Source organism: Rhamphochromis sp. 'chilingali' (assembly GCF_963969265.1).
Source record: "Rhamphochromis sp. 'chilingali' genome assembly, chromosome: 14".
Lineage (NCBI taxonomy): Eukaryota > Metazoa > Chordata > Actinopteri > Cichliformes > Cichlidae > Rhamphochromis > Rhamphochromis sp. 'chilingali'.
In genome coordinates this window covers 11,710,034-11,733,267 of record NC_137941.1, presented here as the reverse complement: position 1 = coordinate 11,733,267, position 23,234 = coordinate 11,710,034, and the positions used below count along the sequence as shown (strand labels likewise).

Here is a 23,234-nt window from a genome sequence, read left to right as displayed (position 1 = left end):
TTCCTCAAATGTGTTTTTGTTATTTCAATTTAGAAATTCACTTCCTATTATTATTATACTGTGCTACTATGATTATGCTACGGCCTATCCCTGTAACTGTCAAATAATGAATGTATAGTCAGGCAGAAGGCTGCAGCACTTAAATGTTAGTGAATATGCTTTTCACAATGATTGTGCAAGTGTTAGAAGTGCTTGGACTACACACAAGCTTGCACCTGTCCAGGATTGACTGCAGACTTTGCCTTGTCATTGTTTATCTCACTCAAAACATTGATTTAACTGAATAGGAGAGGTCTCTCTAATCCCTCGGGTTATTAGAATTTTGCTTTTAAAAAAAAGAAGCAGGAAGATGGACAGGTATCTTAAAGGGACATGAAATTCTCAGAGAATCCATCAGCTCACTGTAGCAGTGCTGATGTACAGGTATCGGCAGCTGGTGTGGTTCCCCCCATGCCCAGACTGGGCAGAGTTTTATGGCCTCACCTTCCACATTGCACAGAATGTATATAACTTAACTTTATTAAAGTTGGTGAGATTATAAGATTGACCTAAACCCAGTCTTTATATCCAGGATATGTTTTTCTTTTTTCTCCTGAACTATAATTTTACACTCCATTATTTAAAAACAGTGCCTTTTCCTAAAAGTTTTGTTTACAGGGGATGTGCTTGGAAATACATCACTGGTACTTTCTGAAAGTGATGGCTTTGTAGTCGAAAGAAACTAGATTGTGTCTCGTTTACTGCAGGGAGCGTATGATTGATCGTTTCATGTGGCGGTTATTTCTACAGAACTTAAAATGCGTTAATATTATGACAATAATAACAATAATTAACCATTATTTTTGTTGTTTTAACATAAAAATGATTGTTCCCTGCATGTGTTAAATGACTGTGAACTAACTGTGGATAGAAAAAAAAAAGAGGTTCAAAAGGAAATAAGCTCCCAGGGAAACTGACAGTCAATTCAAGGCTGTAAATAACTAATTAAAAAAAAAAAAAAAACATATTGTGAGCTGTGTTTTTCTTGTTTCATGTGACAAATAAAACACACACAATAGAAAACCCTCTCTATTACAATAACTGGAAACTCATTATGGATTCAACATCACACAACGTACATATAGCACCAAATTATTTTAGAAGCCCGTTTTTAAGAAAGAAAAGATCAGTGGTTTAAAAATGGCAATAACTTGTAAACTTGTCCCTTATCTAAAATCAGTTCCAGTATGTTTTTGCTAGTGTGATGGAGGACAACGATGATCTCTATCTTCATTTCACAAAAGTATCATTTTTAATAAAGATGAAGTTAGCTCACATATTATAACAGTAGAGAAATGTGAGCTGAAATACTTTAAAAGAAGTATTTCAGCTCACAGGTGAAATAATAGCAGTGGCTGCTATAGTCAGCTACACAGAGGTCATAAGTGCCAGACTCTAAAAAGGCATGTCTGACAGAAGGGTGCACCCTCACCCCCATTTAGTCCCTATGATGGATGGGTCATTTTATACACCATTAATCCATTTGTTTGTCAATTACTAATGGAAATTCTGAGGTTGAGGATGGGGTGGTGTTCAGGTTTCAGGAGCTGGCAAGTCACTGAATGCCACCTTGCATCACTGCTGCCTGTAATTACAGAACCTGTCTGAAATGTAATGAAAACACTTATCCACACAGAGGTGTAGTGGGTGATACTTGTTATGATGTTTACTGTGATTATGATTATTATCAACACTGTCATTTCCATTTGGAATTCATTTTGTATTTGTGCTCTGAACATGACTGGTTGAATGCAGCACCTTGCTTTCTTGGCTAATAAGCTAGACAAGTGACTTGCTGTTGAATAGCTGAGTTAAGAAATTATATTCAGTCTCTAGTGAACGGTGGAAGACAGAGACGATTTTTATCCCTGACACCTTTTTAAACTTAAAGATTTAAACTTAAATCCTTTTCTCACCTTCAGTGAGAAAAAGAATGTGCAGGAATTATGTGAAAATATGCAGATATTCAGTGTGCAATGAACTATTCAGACATTCTTCAATGCCTTTCACCTGAAGACATACGACTAGAGGATCACATTAAAAGTGTCTTCCTTTCTATCAAATTATCATTATATGAAATGATCAGGTACACATTAATGAACAACAGCATTTTTCTTAATGGTTTCATAGGATACATATGGGGTAATTCTACTCTATGCCAATATTTCAGTAAAGGGGAAATACGACGTGGTATAAAGAGGGGAAAGGGGTTTATGAGGATCTGCTGTCAGTCCCTGGAAATTACCCCAGCTTGTGAAGTCTCCCCATTTCCTCCTCTCATCTCTGAACGATGGGCGGATGTGTCTTTAACAGCTGGGGTTACCGACACACGGGCTCTCTGGGCTGATGAGCTGCTCTGTATTTGCTCTGCTCATTCTCCTGAGCACCGTGGCCATCCAGATTAGAGCCTATGGCCCATTAGGCAGCCAGGGAGGTGGGCAACCTCGATGGTGTAGCACAAGTGTGTGTAAGTGTGTGCATGCCTGTGTGTAGTAAGATAGGCACTTCAAGTAACTGTTAAAACGATTGTCTTTTTGGCTCTTCTGCTTCATTCTTTTTTGATGACCACATACCCAACAGCCAATGAAAACACAAAACCTTTAAAAATATGCTTAAAATATACACAAAAATACATATAGCCAAATAACCTGTCCACATATTTAGTTTAATTTAAATGAAATTCTGGTTATGCAATAACACACTGTTCCATTGGCCCTGTGATAGATAGATAGATAGATAGATAGATAGATAGATAGATAGATAGATAGATAGATAGATAGATAGATAGATAGATAGATACCCATCCCTTGCCTCTTTTCAGATCACTCTCTGATATGTTTTTTTTCCAAAATGGGCAATTGTTTTCAAGAAAATGCATTAACAAACATTTTGCACTAAAAGTGCAGTACAACAGCAGAACAAAGCTAGTAACTAGCACTTATCTGCTAAAGTGTCAGAAATTTTCCCCAGGAAACGCTGAAGATGGAAAACAAGAACAGAGAGAGTAAATACCGGATATTTATCAGGTGGCTGCAAACCAATCATGAGATTGCTGAGTGAGTGGTAATAAGCTATTTCATGCTAAAATGTTTGCCATATCAAAGGTGTTGCTATGTCGGTTTTTGCTTTTACGGTTTGTTTCCATAACCAGATAGTTAATACTAGTGATGAATCTTTTCCTTCTTCAAAATGTCCTTGCAGAAACAAAATTTGAACTCCTTGCTTTGCCCAGCAGGCAAGAGGTTCACTGACATGTTGCAGCAGTGCACATCCCTATGTAGATCAATATCTGCATATGTATAGGTTCAAGGCCCTCCGGCAGCCTTTGTTTACAGGTCAGGCAAACTCTGTACACACACATCATGTAAATCAAAAGCTGAACTTGATTGTGAAAAATAAATTGGAAGACAACACAGACTGTAAATTGTTGGAGGCAATTTAGAATCTGGGTGTAATCACAGTTTGGTTTTGAGCAATTGTTTTTCTTCTGTCACTATTTTGTGCAACGCTATTTGAAAATATTCAATGTCAGCCTTGCCCTGGGCAACAAAATGAAGCTTCACATATTATCGAGTGTTCCCTCAGTGCCAATGCAATAATAAAGAATAGGAAAATGGGCTTACCGTTGCAGGGTAAATCCTTTGAGCCTCATAAATTTATTGAGGATGAGAAGCAAATTTGCTCATACCATGGGAAAAAATGCACCCAAAAGTCATTACAACATTGCTGAGTGAACTCGGTATAAATCACATATCTAATCAACAAACTGACTAGATGGTGTATTGTGTCTCTAACTGTTACATCAGAACAGTGGGTAATTAAGACAGAGATTTGGGGGGTTAAGCCTTATTGTCCCAACCCAGAACAACAGTTTTTAACTGGTCCTTGGACTCCACAGAGTCAAAGCTTTCAGTAGGATGACCTTGACTAGATTACTGTCTTTATTTAGTTTGAAATGGATGATAAACATCTTGTCTAGCATTTATTTATTGTTTATTTATTGAACTACAGCACTGAATTGGGTCAAACTTTAAAAAAAATGTCTTTGTAAATTCAATTTGCTAGAACCAATAGACTTCTGAAGTCTTTTTAGATCACAAGGATGCTTAAGATATGTTAGATATATAATATGGTAAGTCTGGAATAAAATAGCAAGTATTTTCTTATTATTAAATATTACTGCAAATTATTTTAAAAAAGAAATTACTCATTTTTTCTAGTAAATCTGTAGGAGGACATTTTTGTAAACTTCCAGCTTTAATTTTTTAAATTCCGATTTATATAAGATTATTCCCCTCCCCCAACAGCATGATTTTTTTTTAACCAAGAATGACCTTAATAAGTATAAATATAATTTTAGTATGAAAAATAAAAAGCACAAGGCATTGAAAGCCTAAGGTTTGAGTTAAATCCAGAACCAAAATATGCTAATAATTGCGCTTGGAGACACTTAAAAGAAGTGGAGGCCTAACTATTAGCCTAAAAATCCATCATCAGTATTATATGAATCATGAGATGAAAACACACTTACATAGCATGTTTTGGTTCATGCAACTGGTCTGTTGGGTTATTGTCTGCCCACAAACACTTATCTTGTGCTTTTGGAAATCTGTTTTTTTCCTATTTCTGTTGTTTGTCCTATTTCTGTTTTCTTTCTCCAATTGCCGCTGTGTTTTGTTTGCTTTTGCAGCCTTTTTCTTATTGCTGGTGTTTTCTTAAGTTGCAGTCCATTTGGCCTCTCAGGGCTGCCATAGATTGGGGACCTTTTGTGAGCCATAGAGAAGTGGTGGCTCTAACAGAAGTTCAGAGTTTGTTTGGTTTTTTCTTTCTTTTTGGGGGGTGGGGGGGTGCATTCGTTTTGTAAAATTTTTTTCGGTTGTTTGTTGTTTGCTTGTTTTTTAAAATAAAATGTTCTTAAACAAAGTGAGGTAGATTGTTGCTCTTAACTGTACACAATGGATTTGAAATGGAACTTTCCTTGTAGGATAGGTTTTAAATAGTTTGGAATAAGTCCACAGAGTAGTTTGGTATAGCCTGGCACTTCATTGTGAACACAATAGAGTGGACATTAATGTTATAAAGTCTCATTGTCTCTGTCAGTTGTGCTGATGTGGTCTCGTTCCAAGTCCATGCTCGTGATGAGTACAGATGGACATAGCTTGTTCTCTCCAGACAGGGGGAATCATAGCTCACAGTTAGGCCCCCAATACACTACAGTCACACCTCATTGACCATTATTACAGCAAAGGAAACCAAATCATTGTGAGGGGTGGGGGCAAGGGGTGGCAGTAGAGGATCTTTTCTGAACAGTTTCCCCCTTTCATCATTCTGTGTTATCCCTAGTTTAGCTCTGTTTGGGAATAAGAGGTAAGTGAAGTCATTAGCAATATTTTTTCTCATTTTCTATTCAAGCAGTGTTAGTAGTAACAACATAAGGAGAGCAGCAGTTGTAAATAGTTTAGTAGCTCAGGTTACTTTTAAAAAAGAATTTGATGTACATGATATTTCCACATCACAAGCTAAAAATACCCCCCCCCCCCCCCCCAAAAAAAAAAAAAAAAAAAAAACAGAAAAAAAAGAAAGGAAAAGCAAAACCAAACAAACAAACAAAATATTTCAGGAAAATGTTAAGCAATTTATAAAATGCTCTTGGGATTAAATGTTGTTGAATATTTGATTTAACCTTCTAAGACCCTAACTCCTTCGTGGCATGCATTTTTAAATTGTCTTTGCTATTTGGGCTGATTGGGACCTGGTGAATGTGAAAACAAAGAATTACCTGATTTTTTTTTTTTTTTTTTTTTTTACCTGATTTTTGATTCTGAGAAAAAATGAGATCCACATAAGAGGACATTCATTTTAAATTTTGATAGAACAGTGGCAATATAATGTCCTCATAAGTGGATATCAGGCCCTTGTAAAGCAAAATTTAGTATTTTGGTCTAGACAACCCAAAATGTGATGTCCGAATATGTGGACACCAGGTCCTAGGAGGTTAAATGGCTGGTTTTAGTGTGGTGGAATATTTGTTTCTGTGTTCCAATTATTAACAGTCATACATTACATATACTGATACCTCCAATCTACAATTTCTATGGCTATGATTTTTTTCCCCCCACAACATGAGTCCATCATTTTATAGTTGCAATACATCTGCAATATGGCATTAATTGCTTGATCCATTCCTGGAAAGGCTACAGTACACAAAAAGGCTACAGTGGTCAATATATTCTACTCTACAGCCCTCCGTCCTTAAATCTGTTTGCATGTTGCATTGCACAAAGTCAGTAGTCAGTTGGCAGCTTCTCTATGTTGTTTAATGATTGGCTGGGAGCTAAGTGGTGGTGACGGATTGTGATGTTGATGTATTTACCTCCTCTGTGCTGACAGGAAGCTGTTCTCGTGTCCTGATTGACTGGGTCTCATCACAGCAGCCAGCATTCCTTTGTTTAACCGGGTCAGGTTGGGGAGGGTTTGCTTACTCACTCGATGAGACGTCCATGAAGATGAGAGGAAGACCTTCCCTAATCTTGGCTGACATTGGCGGCTTGGCAAGCACAGCAGCTCACTGTTTCACTTGAAATGGATAAAACTTAACTTCCTGTGGGATAAAGAGTGCTGTAGTGACATACTGAACACAGGCTGACACTGCATGCTGCTAGGATGAAAGCTACCATCTATATATTTTTTCTTGCACATTCCTTGATTTAATGGAATTTGAACAGAAGACCTACTGAAAAAACTATATTTCACTTATACTAAAAGTCTTAAAAGTTTGCAGTAGACTATAGAGATTTTTATTGTTGTTGTTACTATTATTTTTATGAATAAATGTGTTTCTTTATAAAATAGTGTCAAATTCATTATATAAAACAAAGACAAAGGATGTAAGAGCAAAATACACCAGTCAGCTGAATATGAATATCAGAGAACAGATACACTGACATTTAATTATAAAAATCAAAGCAAAGCTGAATTAATTTATTCACTTTTATGGGATTTAACTCGTTGTTTTATTGTCCATTCAAAGTGTTTCCCACAAGTTGTACATGTTCAAGGACTTTTAGAGCCGTGGTAACCTTATATTACATAATAACTGATACTCATATAATTGACCCAGGTGTCAGCTGTTAGGTCAAAAATCACATCATGCAGGTTCAAAAGTATAGTTTAGTAATTTCAAGTTCTATAATTCTAATAATTTTGGGAAGCCCGCACTGAAACGAGTCGACACACAAGCGCGCGCACACACACGCCATTGCCTTGTCAGCTAACCCCCTCTAGTGCCGAGCATCCTGCACAGATGCGCTCAGTCTCCTTGTAGCCCCCGCTTCAGCTGCTCTACCGCTGCATCCAAATCATTTCTCTATTCAACGTTCCCATCTTGCTGCTGCAGCGGATCGAGTTGGAGCTGGCAACCCTCGGCACACTGCCGTACCAAAAGCAGGAGTGAAAGTCTGTCACGACTCCGTGCGCTACAGAAAGGCACCACATTGCGTTTTAATCTGTACTTGAGATTTTTTTGTTAATATAAATGCATCAACCGCGAATGAAGCGCATGGGAAATCTCCAAAGTAGTTAGGTGGGAAGTGTTTCTCACCTTGTGTGAAAAATTTGATTTCACTTTAGATATTTTGCTGAGTTTATTCAAAACCTCTCCGTTCCGCGCCATAGCTGCTACTGCCACAAGGTAAAGAATGGACCATCTCCGGCTGTGTCACCCGGCAGCTCTCTACCATCGGGATCAAATGTAAAGACCAGGAGCAGCGGATCGGTGTTTCTGGACCTTCCAGTGACGTGTTTTTATCTGGCTACAGCTACCTCTCGGCTAAAAATATCCAGACATAGCCGGTGATAGATGTTGCAGACATGAGTTTTGGAAACAGATTTTTCTTCGTTTCACTCTTTCTTGGAACTGCCCTCACTCGTTTCTGTAACTGCAACCAAGGTAAGACACATCCACAGGGCGATGCGCTTCGCTCCTAACATTCCCGACTTTGTGTCGCGTAAATTCCAACAGTTGTATCATCTTTCAGTTCTTTCCCAATGGTTTTAAAAATTTTCACCACACTTACTGTCTTCGGACGCATATTGCCGTTACACTACTGTAGGGCAGCAAATTAGCCCGATGGGACAATCGAGTTCAGCCACTAGACAGGTATCCTTAGTTCGAGCAAATCATAACTCATAAGTCCCGCAAAAAGCCATTCGTGTGAGTTAAGAATGAGAAGTTTCATAGCGATATTACTTTAAAAAAGACACCGGAAACAGCGAAAAGAAAGGAATAAAGGGGGGGGGGGAGAAAAAAAGAAACTTAGATATCTAATATAAAATGCACATTCTACGTTTGTTTTCACGGATTACGCATTTCTATCTTTATTATTTTTCAGTTCTTCTACACAGACAAGAGCTGTGGCATAATCCAGATTGTGACTTTAAGTTTATTATGTTGCTGTTAGAGTTCGAAGGATTTCCTGGGTTGAGCTTTTTTCTGAACCTGACAAAATTTTAAAAATGATAAAATTCCGCTGCTGAAATGACATGTCGGTCTGCTGTAATTACACATTATACATTACACGTACACGTGCAAACACACCGGCACAGACACAGCGGCAGAAGGATTTAATCATTAGGTGGGAGAACGTGTGTGCGTCTGGTAGAGTATGTGCATGTCAGTTTTTGCGCGGTGAGTGTTGCAGTAGATTTTAGAAACGTTTCGAGTCTGAGCTGTCAAAGAGTGCATATGTAAATGCACTTGGATATAGATGTAGTGCTGAATGTAAGCGCGTGTGTATGTAAGAGAAATTGCGTCAGGCAAACACACCTGCATGCATGCTTCTTTTGCTCTTGCATAAGTTTTCTGCCCACCTGTCTTTCTTTGTGATAAGTGACCACACTCACACAGATGCTTGTGTTAGAGTGTGGTCAAATGCTTGTGTGTCTGTGTGCGTGCGTTCCTCGATGGCTCCACGTGCACCTGCACACACAACTACTGCATCCGTGAGGTTTAAAATAGTCTTATTGATTGGGCACGAAATACAGCGGGATCTGCCCCCCAGGTTATATTTTATTGTTCTCTCTGTTCAATAAGAGCGATGCTACTCCCTGTTCTCCTAGACAGCTGCTACATAACAGCCTCGCTGTGTGTTTTTCTCTGCCACAGATTGAATGATTGAACTGATGTCTGCCTTCCACTGTACTTTAGTCTCTCATATTGACTGGTCTGGGACCTCGGTGGCACAATTGCAGTCGTTGTCTGCCACAGAGCGGTGCAGCTCAGCATGGGAAAACTGAAACTCTGATGACAAAGAAAAGTGTCTCGTAAGATGCCAAAGGGTTTCTCAAATAATTGCTTCTGTATTTGTCAAATTAAGACTACCTATGGTGTCTCTGTGATTTCACCTGCTTTTGGATGATAGAGTGTGGGCTATGCGTTCTTTCTGAACAGAGTATGAATCAATGTGGTAACCACTACTGGATAAGCAACTTTCACATTCAGTTCTAAAATCTAGTCACTGCATAACAACGAAGGAAAAAAATGAACAAATTTTTTGTTATTTGTTTTTTCCTTTCTGTTGGCAGGAGACAAAATCCAACCGAATTACATGGGGGGGTTAGTGTAGATCGTGCTTTTGAACACCAACAAACAGAACTACAAAGATTTGGAATTTCATAGAAAAAAATGGTCAGACTTCATCTGTTAGAAAAACGATAAAAACAGCCACTTTTTGCTCTGCCTCTGTTCACAGCAACCTATCGTATTCCTTACATGAATCCAACTAGGACTGCAGAGAGTTACTAACAAATCCCTACTCACTCACTGCCAAGTAGCACTTTTTCCCCATCAATAAATCTCTGCCCATAATACTATTTTTGGTTTTTCTCCCACCGTTCCCTGCCTTGTCAGTTCATCAGAAGAAATATTTATTATACTGAACTTTTACGAATCTTATTTACTAACCACTTTCTTGAGCTCTTGTAACATTTTGCTTTAGCCGAAAATCAGTTTATACTAGCTAAATTAGATGACGATGTCTTTGTTCCACATTTGTGAAATTGTTCAGATTGTTTTTGGTTCTTTCCAAAAAATCTCAGGCATGAAAATCAGGAAAGCAATCCTTTCTTGTAATATGAAAGGACCACATGCAAATGTCTTTTTAAGCTGGTTAAATGCATCTCACACAAACACAAAGTGCTCAGCAAAGCATGGTGTAAAACTCTTGGCTTAGACTCTAATGGTTATTCATTGCAATACTCAAAAAGATCTAGCAAAAAAAAACAAAAACAAACTTGAAAATTATGATTCAAGTCTTTGCATTGATTTGTGGTGATGTCTGATTAAAGCTTTTGCTCTCAATGCTGCTTCCTGCGGAGCACCTTTATCACCATTATCAGAATAAGGAGATATTTATCAGCAGTGTTTTGTCAAGAAAATCAATCAGCCAGCACCCAAAAAAACATAACTCTGCACCTTTAACTAACAGGCTGGTGTGTGTGTTTTTGCACATATGATAAGCAGGGGCAATATTGTGTATTTTGATATTAGTTTCAGTATATGCAGTCTTCATCAATCAGTCAAAATATAATGACCGTTAGAGAGATTTCCCAGGATTTTTCTTAATTTATCGTGAATATACAGGTACCATCATTGTTAAGTGGAACACAATTGCTACTATGTATAATAAAAGGTCTTTCCACAAATTTCTCCTCCCTAGACTGAAATGGCTCCAGGCTGGAGACTGTTAATTTTCCCAGGGCTTGACCTCTTCAAAAGCATTCCTGTATTCACATAATTATCATTGACATGCACGGAATGACACATTTTTGTCCACCTGGTGAACAAGATTCATTTCATACCCCTGATGAAAATGACTTTTCAAAGTCACGAATGAGCAAGAAAAAAACACCTCAGTCCAAAATATTTTAAGCAGTGTTGCTTCTCAGACTGTTGTGGCCATTAGGCCTTCCCTGTACAGAATGAATGAACAACTGTTTTCTGGGTTCTGCTGCAGGAACAAAGTAGGCGCTTTTCTTTAAAAGCTGCAAACGCAATCATGCTAGGTTGGACCTAATATGCATATCATATAATATCATTTTAACACAGCATAAGATTGTGTGCAGCCACATTGATGAATAGGTGTGCACAAGATGATGACCGTGAGCGCTTCTCATGCATCTTTGTCAGTGGCTCAGCTCACCAGAGAATGCAAACAGCAGTAAGATGTACATAAGATTTTATCCAGCCTATATCATTTGTAATTTCACAGTTAGATTTAGACACTTCAATTCCCAATCAGACGAGAGATCTCTGTCAAGTGCAGCAGGTTACAGCTCTCTTAGACACTGCAGCGCGAAACAGCAAAGACATACAAGACAGACTCAAACGTGTAAATGGAATACATTGAAAAGTATGTTTTTGTCCCTTTGGTTTTTTTTTTTTATTCTTTCAAATGACAATTGCAAAATAGCTCTGCTCTCTTTGGCACTTTTGTGGGTGTATCTGAATGTAGCCGTGAATGCCATGCTAAAATTACCTATGTCTCAGTGAAGGGAATTTTATCACTTTATAGCAAATTGATGAAGTCAGCAAGATTAAATATTCCATGTATGAAAATGGCTTATTTCTAGAATCAGTCATTTTGTATTTCCAGAACGTGATGCTGAAACCTGAAGCCCATATTGTGGAAGGTTGTTAAGAAATGTAGATGAAAGCTTGTTTTATGTCATCTACACAGTGTTGAACACTGTTAAAAACAGTGTTTTTTTTAACAGTGTTAAAAACACAGACTTTCTGAATTTCCAGTTCTTAACTTTAGGTTTTTTTTTGTTATTGTGTATTTACTTATTTTTGTATGTTTTTAAACTTGATTGAAGAGGATATAATTTATCATGCTGAATTCTTAGTTTTAGTGTTAAACTGACTTGCCCATTTAACTGCAGCATGATGCACTGACCTTTATTATCATATAACTTGGGATTATTATGCTACAAATCTTTAGGTTTTGAACTGATATTCTGCTTTTAACAGATCCTGGGAATGATGGGGAGTGGGCCAGGGTGTGAGTTTTTTCAGATAAAACTTGGATTGATCTTCTTTTCATGGCATAAAGGGTAATTAATGATTAATTTATTAATAAAGGTCTGCTCTTTTTAAATCTTTGGTCAGTACTACCTACACTCTGATCAGAGATGGCAGTGCAGGTGTTTTGCATTAAATAACTGATGGGAATCACTTGTTATGACATTATTGCTTTACACGTGTCTATAACCACATTATGCTCAAGAGGGATCCTTCAGCATCCAACCTGTGTTGAATACTGGCACGTATTCCCTTCGCTAATCTCTCATTTAAATACACTTAGAGCTATTATCAGATCCAATGAAACACATTTCAAAGATTTGCTTTGCTGACATTTATTATGTTGTTGAATGTTTGGTCTTGTTTGTGAAAATGCACCGAAAAGTCTGTCATGCCTGTCAGGTTGCCTTTGTTATGGATAGTTTTCTATTTCAAAGCATATCATCTCGTCATGTCTTTCAAGTGCAGCACTTTGTTTACACTACTAGAGGACAATATGCAATCCTGACTGAAATCATCATCCAAATCAATTTTCTAGTGTTTGTTCATCAGTTGTTATTGTTTATGAGGCTTTGGGTTTACGAGAATGTGTTTCTATGAAGCTTGCAAAGCGAAAGGTTCTATTAATATTTGGAATCAAGGCCTATTTTCCTTTTTGAGCTAATTTAGTCTGTAGACTACGTCACTACTTTAATAATAAGAAACGATGATGCTTTCATTATAATAGGAAACAGTGTTACTACAAAACATATGTCTCCTATCACACTTTACTTAAATATCACACTTTATTCAATACCCTAGTGTGCCAAATCAACCAAAGGATGTATGTTTGAAGACCTGCACTGTGTTTTGAATTCATACAACTCTTTTAGATTTTCACAGGACAGACACCTCTGTAATCCAGAAGAGTCTAATGTAGGCCCTCTATTCTACCAAAAGTGCACTTAACCTCCTAAGACCCAAACTCTTCCACAGCATGCATTTTTAATTTCTCTTTGATATTTGGGCATATTGGGGCCCGATGAATGTAAAAACAAAGAATTAACAGATTTTTTTTTTTTTTACCTTATTTTTGCTTTTAAGAAAAATAAGAGCCACATATTTGTTTAAAAATTGGATAGAACAGTAGCAGTATAATGTCCTCGAAAGTGGATATCAGGCCCATGTAGAGCAAAATTGAGTATTTTGGTCTAAATAACCCAAAGTGTGATGTCCACATATGTGGACGCCAAGTCCTAGGAGGTTAAAGACGCCTCCTTTTGTGTCTTTACATTCTATACTTTAAAGAGACAGTATTGCACACAACTGCAGACCGCTTTTCATCACTTTTGCCAGAACACTCATACTGCTTCCATATCTAATTGGCATAAAGTAGCACTTAAATAGACCACCTTTGGGTCTGTTGTTTGGGCTGCTGCTATTTTGGGGTATTTGTGTTGCCTGCAAAGGCTGTAGGCCAGACAAGAGATGTCATCATTCTAGTGAAGCTCCATATATTTATGAGTTGGCCAGCTCATGATCTATTTATATCTAACCAGAGGAAGTCCCAGAGGGCCTGCAGCTCCAGGCAGCATTTGTGGGTCCTTCTCAGAAAGACAACTCTATGAAGAGAGCTATAGAAAGGGAGAGAAGATGGGCTGGATTAGCACCCAAGATACATTGCTCAGTATATACAGCATATACTAAAATATATGCACACCATCAATTACAAGCGCACACACACTACTCAAACTACTTTCTAGCAAAATTTCACAATACATTTTTTACTGTAAATCTTTAAATGAGTGAATATGTTCGAAAAAGCATCAGAGAAATGAAGGCACTTTTTTTTATTATGGTTTTTGAGCTTAGGTGCTATTGGCAGGTCACACCTTTAACTCCTCTACTGTCAGCTGAACTCCAGAGGTGTTTCATTTCTAAGTATCCTTTGTCTGGCTCACAAATAAAGAAGAAATTTCATGGTGCCACACTTTTCTTATAAAGGTGGGAACACAAGGCTTGAACCGAACAGTGCAATGTTGTCAGCCGAATACATTCACACTGCCTCCTACTGTAATGTACATCAACTATTCTTTATATATGGTGAGGGGAGGTGTGAATCTCCTTACTGCGGTGAACGACGCAGCCAACTCTCAGTAATTAGGCTATTCTCGAGGGATTGTGCTGCTTACCTGCCCACAGTAGCCTAATGGTGTCCATTAACAGCATTGGCAGAGACACCTAGTCTCCAATCTGGCATTGACACTGACATGGCACAGACCTGGCATTGGTGGGCAGAAATAAACACACAGAGATGCTGGAACTAATCCAATACCACCCGTTAGCAGAAATATTAAACTCAGCCAGTAGTGTAGTGAAGATGGGATTTGAAGATGAAAGGCTCAGTATGGTGTCCTTTCTTTTTTTCCGGGGGGGGGGGGATCAATAGAGTTATATATATCAATGTACATTTTCTGCATTTACTCTTGAACTATAGCGGTATAAACATCATGTGGTACTCACTTTGTTTTCATTTTTCCTAATGAAGTTTACAAGAAGAGTGATGGCCACAGAAAAAGAGGGCGCTACTTATTTAAACTCTCAAGAAAAGATAAGATAAAATGTTTCATTATTTTATTGTAATGTTTTTATTACATTGCATATAAATCTCACAGCAGACAATATAATGAGTTGAGTTTCCATAAATCTAATTAGAAACTAAGGGGGGGTTTGTGGTGTAACTTGTGGTATATTAAACTCCAGTTTGAAGCAATTTCATGGCCAGGTGAGGCTTTTTCCCAGATAAAAGACCTGGAGTTGAATCCAAGTGTTAAACAGTTGGTAGCTTTTCAGTGGAACTCTCAATATAAGGCCCAAAGAGATGTTAGTGCAAGCAAGGAAGGCCATCATTAAGCTGAAAAATAAATAGTTAAATAATCCTATGAGAGAGCTAGCAAAAACTTTAGTCGTGCAATCTAGTACATTCTTAAAAAGAATGAATGCACTGATCCGATCTGCAAAACCAAAAGGCCCACAAGACCACAGAAGACACCTTTAGTGGATGATTGCAGGACTCTTCTTTGGTTAAGAAAACCCTCCACAGCATCAAACCAAGTTGACAGGTTCTTCAGGAGTGAGGCAAAATATGGAATCAAGCCACACCTTACCAAGGGTTTACAGCAAGGTGCAAACCACTGGTTACACTCAGGAACAGGAAGGTCATACAAGATATGTGTTGCCTACATGTGTTGCCTATAGCAACACGTGTAGGACTGATTAGAACTAATAAGAGTTATTCAGTGGTCTGATAACAGTCGAGATGGGCTGTTTTAGGGTTTTGCTACCTTTAGCCTGACACTGAGGAAGTGAACGAAGCACTTAAATGAATGTTTCTTACCCCTCACTGTAAAATTCTGATTGGGTATTGTCATCACCCTGTCGGGAGGGCAGTCGACAGGGACACCCAAGTTTGTGAATGTAATACCTTGAGAAGGAAGTCACCTAGGATTTTGAAATTTACACCATAGATGTATCCACTAAAACTCTCAGTGACCTCAGCCTCAAGGTCAGTAGGCAGAGGTGAAGTTTTTTGAAAATCTTTCAAATCAGTGACATACAATTTTGAAATGCATACAAAAGATGCAACTACTAGGAGGCTGAGGGGTACCAGTGTCCACTGCCAGTATTTTTGTTGTTTCATGTTGTCTTATTTGAATCTTTTTGCTGACAACTCTTGGACTTTTGCATTTTGAATCCAGCTATGTATGTGGATTTTCTGGTGACTAATCAGAGATTCTACTCTTAAAGTTCTCTCTTTATGGATGAGGAAACATGTGAGCCAATTTGCAGAGGGCTCTGCAGATATTCTGGTCATCACAAAGATTGTTTTAGTTATTTATTTTTTATTCATTTTGATTTTTTCCTTTTGTTTTAAATCTATTCTACTACTTACACAAATTCACTGTATTTGTTGCCTTTTTTGTATTTGTCAACTCTGTCAGTGCTAAAAAAAAATATTGTCCTGAATGATTTGGGTCTTGGATGCTGTGAAATGTGCATTTCTTGATCCAAAAGTGGTTTTACATTATGTCAAAAGTGTATGTACCATTCCACCCCTCTGAGAATCCCAGTCAGCAGATATTTGGACAATCTCGGTCAGCCAGGCTCCATCAGAAGTGCACTGTGTGAAGACTGGGAAACAGATGCAAATGTCTCTTCTTCTTGTCTGTTTGCCCTGATGTTAACATAGGACATATCACATTTCTTTTGCCTTCACATTGTAATTCGCAAATGGTCGTAATCACAATATCACAGCACTGAAATGGCTTTCTTTGATGTACATTTGGTTGTAATAACTAGCTATTCTAGAGTAATGATGTTAATGGAGATTTATTCAGGGAATATTGTCTGTGTTGCTATAATGAGTCCCCCGAGGACCACTTACAGAGCTCTAAATGGACAGTCATGACTGACTGACACTTAAAATTCAGTCTTTAACTTTAAGTCGAAATTACACTTTGGTTTGTCAGAAATCGTGTCGGTACTGATATGGCGCTATTTGAAAAAGCAACATTTAAGATCTAAGTCAATGATTTTTGAAGGAAATATTTAAAGCTGAATTTTTGCTTCTTGTGATCATTATTAAAGGTAGAAAGGTAGAAGCCTGGGACTTCCAGTGTTAAAAGAGACAAGGGAACAGTTTTGAATAAGTCTGTTGAGACTAGTGTTGTTATTGTTGATGTTTTTGTCTGTTAGCATTGATTCTCTCCTTGAATACTAATTCTTTTCCTGTACCCACTTAATCATGCAGTGCATACTCACCTAATAGGGACATACTGTAAGAGACTGTCACACATACTGTGTATTTGGCACTTTTGACAAGGTGACTGGATGGGCTCCATGTAATATTTATGGATTCTGAAAATGCATCAGGGTCTTTGTATAAAATCTGTTCCCTACTGTTGTCACATGTGTGGGAAAACTTTTTTTTTTTTAATTTGTGTTATTATGCTGCTATCTCACTGAAGGCAAATTCTGGAAGACACAGTTTTTTCTTTTCAGTGTAAATCACTTGTCACCGGGAGAAGTGCTTTCCTCCTGAATTATTAAATCTGTTGTCCTTGAGAGCATGACAAAGTATTGACAAGGATGACAATATTTTCCCCTCTAAAATAGTATTTTTTAACACTACTTGGAAGTTTAAAGTCACCTGACAATGATATTATTATGCTGTGCCATGATTTATATCATTGCTTTAATTTATATGCAATAAAACATAGCAGGGTCTTGACTGATGTTTGGCACAATGGAACATACACTTTACTAGCATAGGAAGGATTGATACATCACTTATAGTATTTCATGAAAAGTCTTGATCATCGCCAGTAGGAGAGCATATTGTGGGTGAGATTGAAGTAAAGCTATGGATAGCAGAGGAGGGAATGGCCTGTTGACAGCAATTTGACTGCAATCCATCAAACTTTAAATTGTGTTGCAAGTGGCAAAAATGTTGCTCCTACTGTACACGCAACTGTGCTCATAAATATTCATCCAAGAAACTCATTTTCGTTAATATGAAAAATGTCTAGATGTCTACAGTGTGAAAGAGAACTTTTTATGTGTTCCCAGATGGCTAATGTATGTATTTCCTCCTCTTATTCTCATTTCAGTTGTGTTGCTGGATACAACGTCTGTGCTTGGGGAGCTTGGATGGAAGACATATCCAATAAATGGGGTAAGAGGGGAACCTCTGTCCCATGTTATTTCATTTATTATTACTGTCCAGAATGTCTTGTTAAAAAAGGAATAGCTACTGTTGCATCAAGGAGATCAACTATATTGATTTAAAGAGGACAAAATTGGTAGAATGATCCTTTTGTGGATTCGTTTTGTATTCAGATTACTCTGTCCTCACAGAAAATACAAAATAGAGGTGAGGTTTAAAACCTCCTACTATGGTGTTCAGTTTCGTACTCCTGATTAATTCCTGTCTCGGTGTTCTGGGAATCCATCCTACCTGACAAACCATCCTACTCATTGTTTCTGCGCACAATACGAAATTAAGTGGCAAACCGTCCTACCTTTGTGAATATTAGCTAGAAAAATACTCTTACAGGTAAAATTAAGTGCCAAACCATCCTACCTTTGTGAATGTGACCTACAAGCATACTTTAACAGCTAAAGTTTAGTGGCAAATTGTTCTACCTTTGTTAATCTGAGCTAGAAGCATATTTTCACAGCTAAAATTCAGTGGTGAACCATCCTACCTTTGTGAATATGAGCTAGAAGCATACTTTCGAGGCTACAATTAAGTGGCAAATTGTCCTACCTTTGTTAATAACAGCTAGAAACATACTCTGACGGGTGAAATTAAGTGCCAAACCATGCTACCTTTGTGAATGTTACCTATAGCCATAATTTAACGGGTAAATTGAAGTGGCAAACCATTCTGCCTTTAAGAATATAAGCTACAAGCATACTCTGATGGGCAACGTTAAGTGGCAAACTGTCATACCTACTTAAATTTATGCTGGAATTACTCTGTGACAGCAGAAATGTGCATAAACTACCTAGGGTAGGACATTTTGCCAAAGTAGGATGGTTTGTCAAAACACCATTTCTGTCACGTTTGGGCCACATTATTCTTTAATTCACACATGCTTTTTTTTCCATATTAAATATACATTCTTAAAATGTTAAGAATTCTTTGCATTCTTTCACGATTCATTTTGCCATCTTATTCAAAGTCCAAGAATGTAGTTTTCAACTTTTCTTTTAAACTTAGGTTGCCTCTCAGCATAGAAACAATAACTGCTCTGTACCCTATTTTGTGTTTTTGTCTGTCAGCTACACCAAAGGGATTTTCCAATTTTGTTCAGACAGTAAATGCTTGAAGCCCAACAGCAATTTCGTGTCCACCTGAAAATCAGAACTTTGGAAAAAGCAGCAAGTGTCAAACAATTCCTGTATATTGCCTTGATAAAATATAGATGCACTGACAACAAACTGGAACATCTTCAGATCAAAACCTTCACACTGCATCAAAAGCTTTCTCTCACCGTGCTGACACAATACCTAAAAGTCTGATTGAAAATGTCTTCAAGCAATAAGGAATAGCAGTGGAATTGCCTGACTTCCACCACTTTGCTCATATCCCGGTCTTTCCTTCATGCCAATTAACTATGACACGACCCAATTCGTGGTGGAACCTAAATACAGGAAAGAGGGAGAAGCTACACTAAAACTGTGAGGTCCATAAGTATTTGGACATTGATCTCTTTACAATGTCACAGTGTATTTAAAATAAGATAATCAATATGTGATTGAAGTGCAGACTTTCAGCTTTAATTCAAGGAGTTTAAATAAGATTAGATAAAACTGCTAAGTAATTACTACCATTTTTATATGTACCAAATAAAAAGAACATCATTTTAAACCGCAATTGTTGTTCATACATGCATTCAGTGTCTGAAGTATAGAACCTGTGGACATCACCAAATGGCGCCAGGTCTTTCCTGCACCTTCAGTTGCTGCTTGTTTGTGGTTCCCTCAGTTTTTTTTTTTTTGGAGTAGCTGAAAAACATGCTCTATTGGGCTGAAATAAGGTGAGAGACTAAGCCAATGTAAAAGATGCCACTTCTTTGCTTTGAGAAACTCCTGGGCTTTTTTTTACAGCATGTTTTGGGTCATTATCCATTTGCTCTGCAAAGCGCTGTTTGATTAGCTGTGTAGCATTTTTCTGAATCTGAACAAAGAGAGTAGCCCTGTGTACACTTCAGAATTCATCCTGCTACTTTTATCTGCAGTCACACAATCAGTAAACACTATTGACCACGTTCCACTGGCAGCCACACATGTATATACTGTACCATTCCCTCCACTATATTTGACAGATGATAGATTAAGTTAATTTTGTTTTTCATTTAGTCTTATTTAGTCTAATTTCATTGGTTCTTGAGTGTAACCAGTGGTTTGCACCTTGTTGCAAACCCTGTGTTTTTACATTCAAGAAATTGTCTCTTGATTGTAGACTTTGAGAGTGAGGTCCCCACCTCCTTGAGAGTGTTTTTGACTTGACTGGATGTAGTGAAGGATTTTTTCTTTACCATGGAAATCCGTCATCTTGCACTTTAGTTCTACGACTATACCAGATTGTTAATTTGACCACTCCTTGACCACAACATTTTATGGGGGTCTTTATAAATGGGTGTATAAAAAAAGTATATATTTCAGAATTAAGTACTGAACTTTTGTTAAATACCCCAGAATTGAATTTACAAGTCTACACTTCCATCATATCTTGACTGTCTGCACATCTTGACTGTTTGTAAATTCATGGTGTACAGAGGAAAAATAGCAAAAACTGTCATTATTTCTACCCACTCAAGTGTGAGTTAACGGAACTTCTGTTTTTACAGTTTATAAGCAAGCTCATCACTTCTGTAAAACAAAATAATATTGAAAAGAGTCAATTATAAGCTAGTTTTAAAAATAATAATTAGTTCTTTTAAACTCTGTATGACCATCTAAGATTTGTACTTCCAGGGAGCTAATTATAAATTAATGTTATGCTACCAAACTTTAGACTTCAATATATCCTAAAGTTTGCTGTTTACTTTCCCTCTGGTAAACATTTTGATTATATTCTCATGTCACATGAGAGTTTATTCTCTAATTGCCTGAGTCTGACGACCTTGGATCCACTTATAAGAAAGTTTCAGTAACACCAGCCAACAGTAGCAAAAGCAGCAGCACTTACCAACAGCAAAAGTTCAGGATATCCTCAACAACTCACCTCAATATCACTGTCAGTGGTCAGAAGTGAGTTTTATTGACTCACCGACCCATATCGGACTCCTTACACAGGCAGTTTTACAGCCTCCTCCAGAATAAATAGGTGTGGACACATTTGGAAGCTGAGGCAAACAGTGGACTGACAGTCTGTACTTCCTACAAATGAAAGCCAGCTGGGGTGTTAGAGGAAACTTAGGTTAGAAATGGTTAAATATCACAAAACATCCCAATGATATTATTATTATTTAAAATGTTCTTCCTGATTTATTGTTATTCAAATACATTAAAATGTAGCGTGTACAGAGATGTTTTATATAGAGATAATAGATGTGGAAAACTAACAGCCATCTGTGGCCATTATAGTGAAATACACAGAGTTGGCCATGGCCTTTGATTGTTGGGCCCCAATAATAACCGTTTTATGACAACATTGACATCAAATACATCCACTCTTACGAGCCTCTGTTTGCCTAGGTTGTGCACCTCTTGATTTTTGTAATCTGCCTCATTTTACAACTACAACTGCAGCTGGGTTGAAGACACAAGTGCAAGATTGAGTTTCTGTACTGATAGGTCATTAAAATGTATAGAAAAAAAAAACCTGACACAAAGATTTAAAGATTACACAAAGGGAGATGTTGCAATAGTTTGACTTTGTGTAAAATCCATCCATTTGTAGGATCGCATCAGATTCACTTTGTGGAAAACACTTTGAAAAAGAGAAACGTCAGCTCTGATGTGAAGGTATAATGTGAGTGTGGAAACATCTGCTGTATCGTTCAGAGGAATAGGTACTGATGCCATAAGAGCACTCATTAGCATCCTTACGCTGAACTGGATGGATGGATGGATGGATGTTCACTTTGCTTCATTGTGGCTAAAACCATGTGATTTTATTACTAATGTAACTAATTGGCATTGTGATTGTAGGAGATACATTATAAATGCAGAAAATAAACCCAAAAAAGTCCTTGCCTGAAAATATGTAGTTTCTCCATAGAAATAAATAATTACATGTATTCTTTGAAAGTAATTGTGATCAAATGGTGTCACGACTTCACCCCCACCCGTCTCTTTCTGTCTCTCCCCACATGGCCCTTGGTGGCCCATATCAGGGTTATGGAGGTGATTACATCATGTAGGTTATGGTGACAGCCGCCCAGAGGGTTAGGGAGGAGGGAGCGAGGCTACTGTCTTCATGATTGAGCTGTCAGTCCTCTCCCCTCCTCACTCATCCTCTGTCCTCCGATTTACCATTAATATTTAAGGCATGAGGTGAGAGGCCTGAGGGAAGGTGTGAAGATCTGGGGAGGTAAAATAGTTTAAATCCCCCACACTACCTGGAAGCAAGCAAGAGCAAGTCAATCTCCACCATATTAGACACAGCTTGGTATCAGGCCAATACAGCAGCGCATCATGTAGCTGCCTATCAGAGTTGCACACTAGTTCTAGCTTTGGGCATAAACTGCTGTCAGTCAGTCCTGCCCAGTACACCTTAAAATAAATTCATATGGAGTTTCTGTCCTAAAATAATTCCCCAATGATGAACTTGCAAAGAATATAGCTGTGTATATGATATGAAATTGAACAGGAAGTGGAAATATATATATATATATATGTATGAATCTGTTTTTTTTTTATCAATAGCCTCTAAACAACTCCTGTAACAAGAGGAAGATGAGTGGCTGTGTAGAGTACACTCCAGGGGCTTGCAAGCATTTTAATGCTGTGGCAATATCATTTTTTACATTTCGCATAACGTCAAAAATTCATGCTGAATTACTTGTCGACACTTTGCATTATATCCAAAAGTGTAAAGATAACTGTTACTGGATTAAAATATTACTGGAAAAAGAAAAACTTTAAAATGTGATGATTCTCAAGCAAGTTTTGTTTTTTGTTTTTTTTTTGGGTTTTTTTTCTTATTTCTTAATGGATATATGAGCATCCAGTCGCAACATTTGGATGACATCCTTGCTATATGTAACCCCAGTTATATATACTGTACCTGAATGAGAAGAGATTTAATGTACCTTTAATTGACTCACAGCCACTTCAGCTCCAAATGGGGATAACTACCTCCCTATCTACCCAGGTGCATCTCAGCATGTAACTGACCTCACTCCGTGTCTTTGCTTCACATCTCCTGCCTCGAGCTGTCCTGTTAAATCTTTTTTGCTGGGAGGTATGCTTTTATTTCAAACATACCTTAAAAAATGAAACCTAATTTTAATTCCATATCTTACATCTTATATATGTAAGATATGTGTTTTCCTAAAACAATCAAGCTTCAAATGAAAATTATTGCCTTGGAATCAAATGCAAAATGTGACCTATATATAGA

At 37.6% G+C, this 23,234-nt stretch overlaps 1 protein-coding gene across 1 annotated transcript in view; it reads left to right on the top strand.

The window, feature by feature from the left end:
- The first annotated feature begins 7,496 nt into the window (after window positions 1–7,496).
- Window positions 7,497–23,234, top strand: part of epha6 (eph receptor A6) — a 193,555-nt gene continuing 177,817 nt past the window's right edge. Inside the window, exons 1-2 of the mRNA XM_080903018.1 lie at window positions 7,497–7,987; window positions 17,767–17,831. Coding sequence (XP_080759144.1) covers window positions 7,909–7,987; window positions 17,767–17,831 — 144 coding nt within the window. The 5' untranslated portion in view covers window positions 7,497–7,908. The remainder of the gene's footprint in view (window positions 7,988–17,766; window positions 17,832–23,234) is intronic.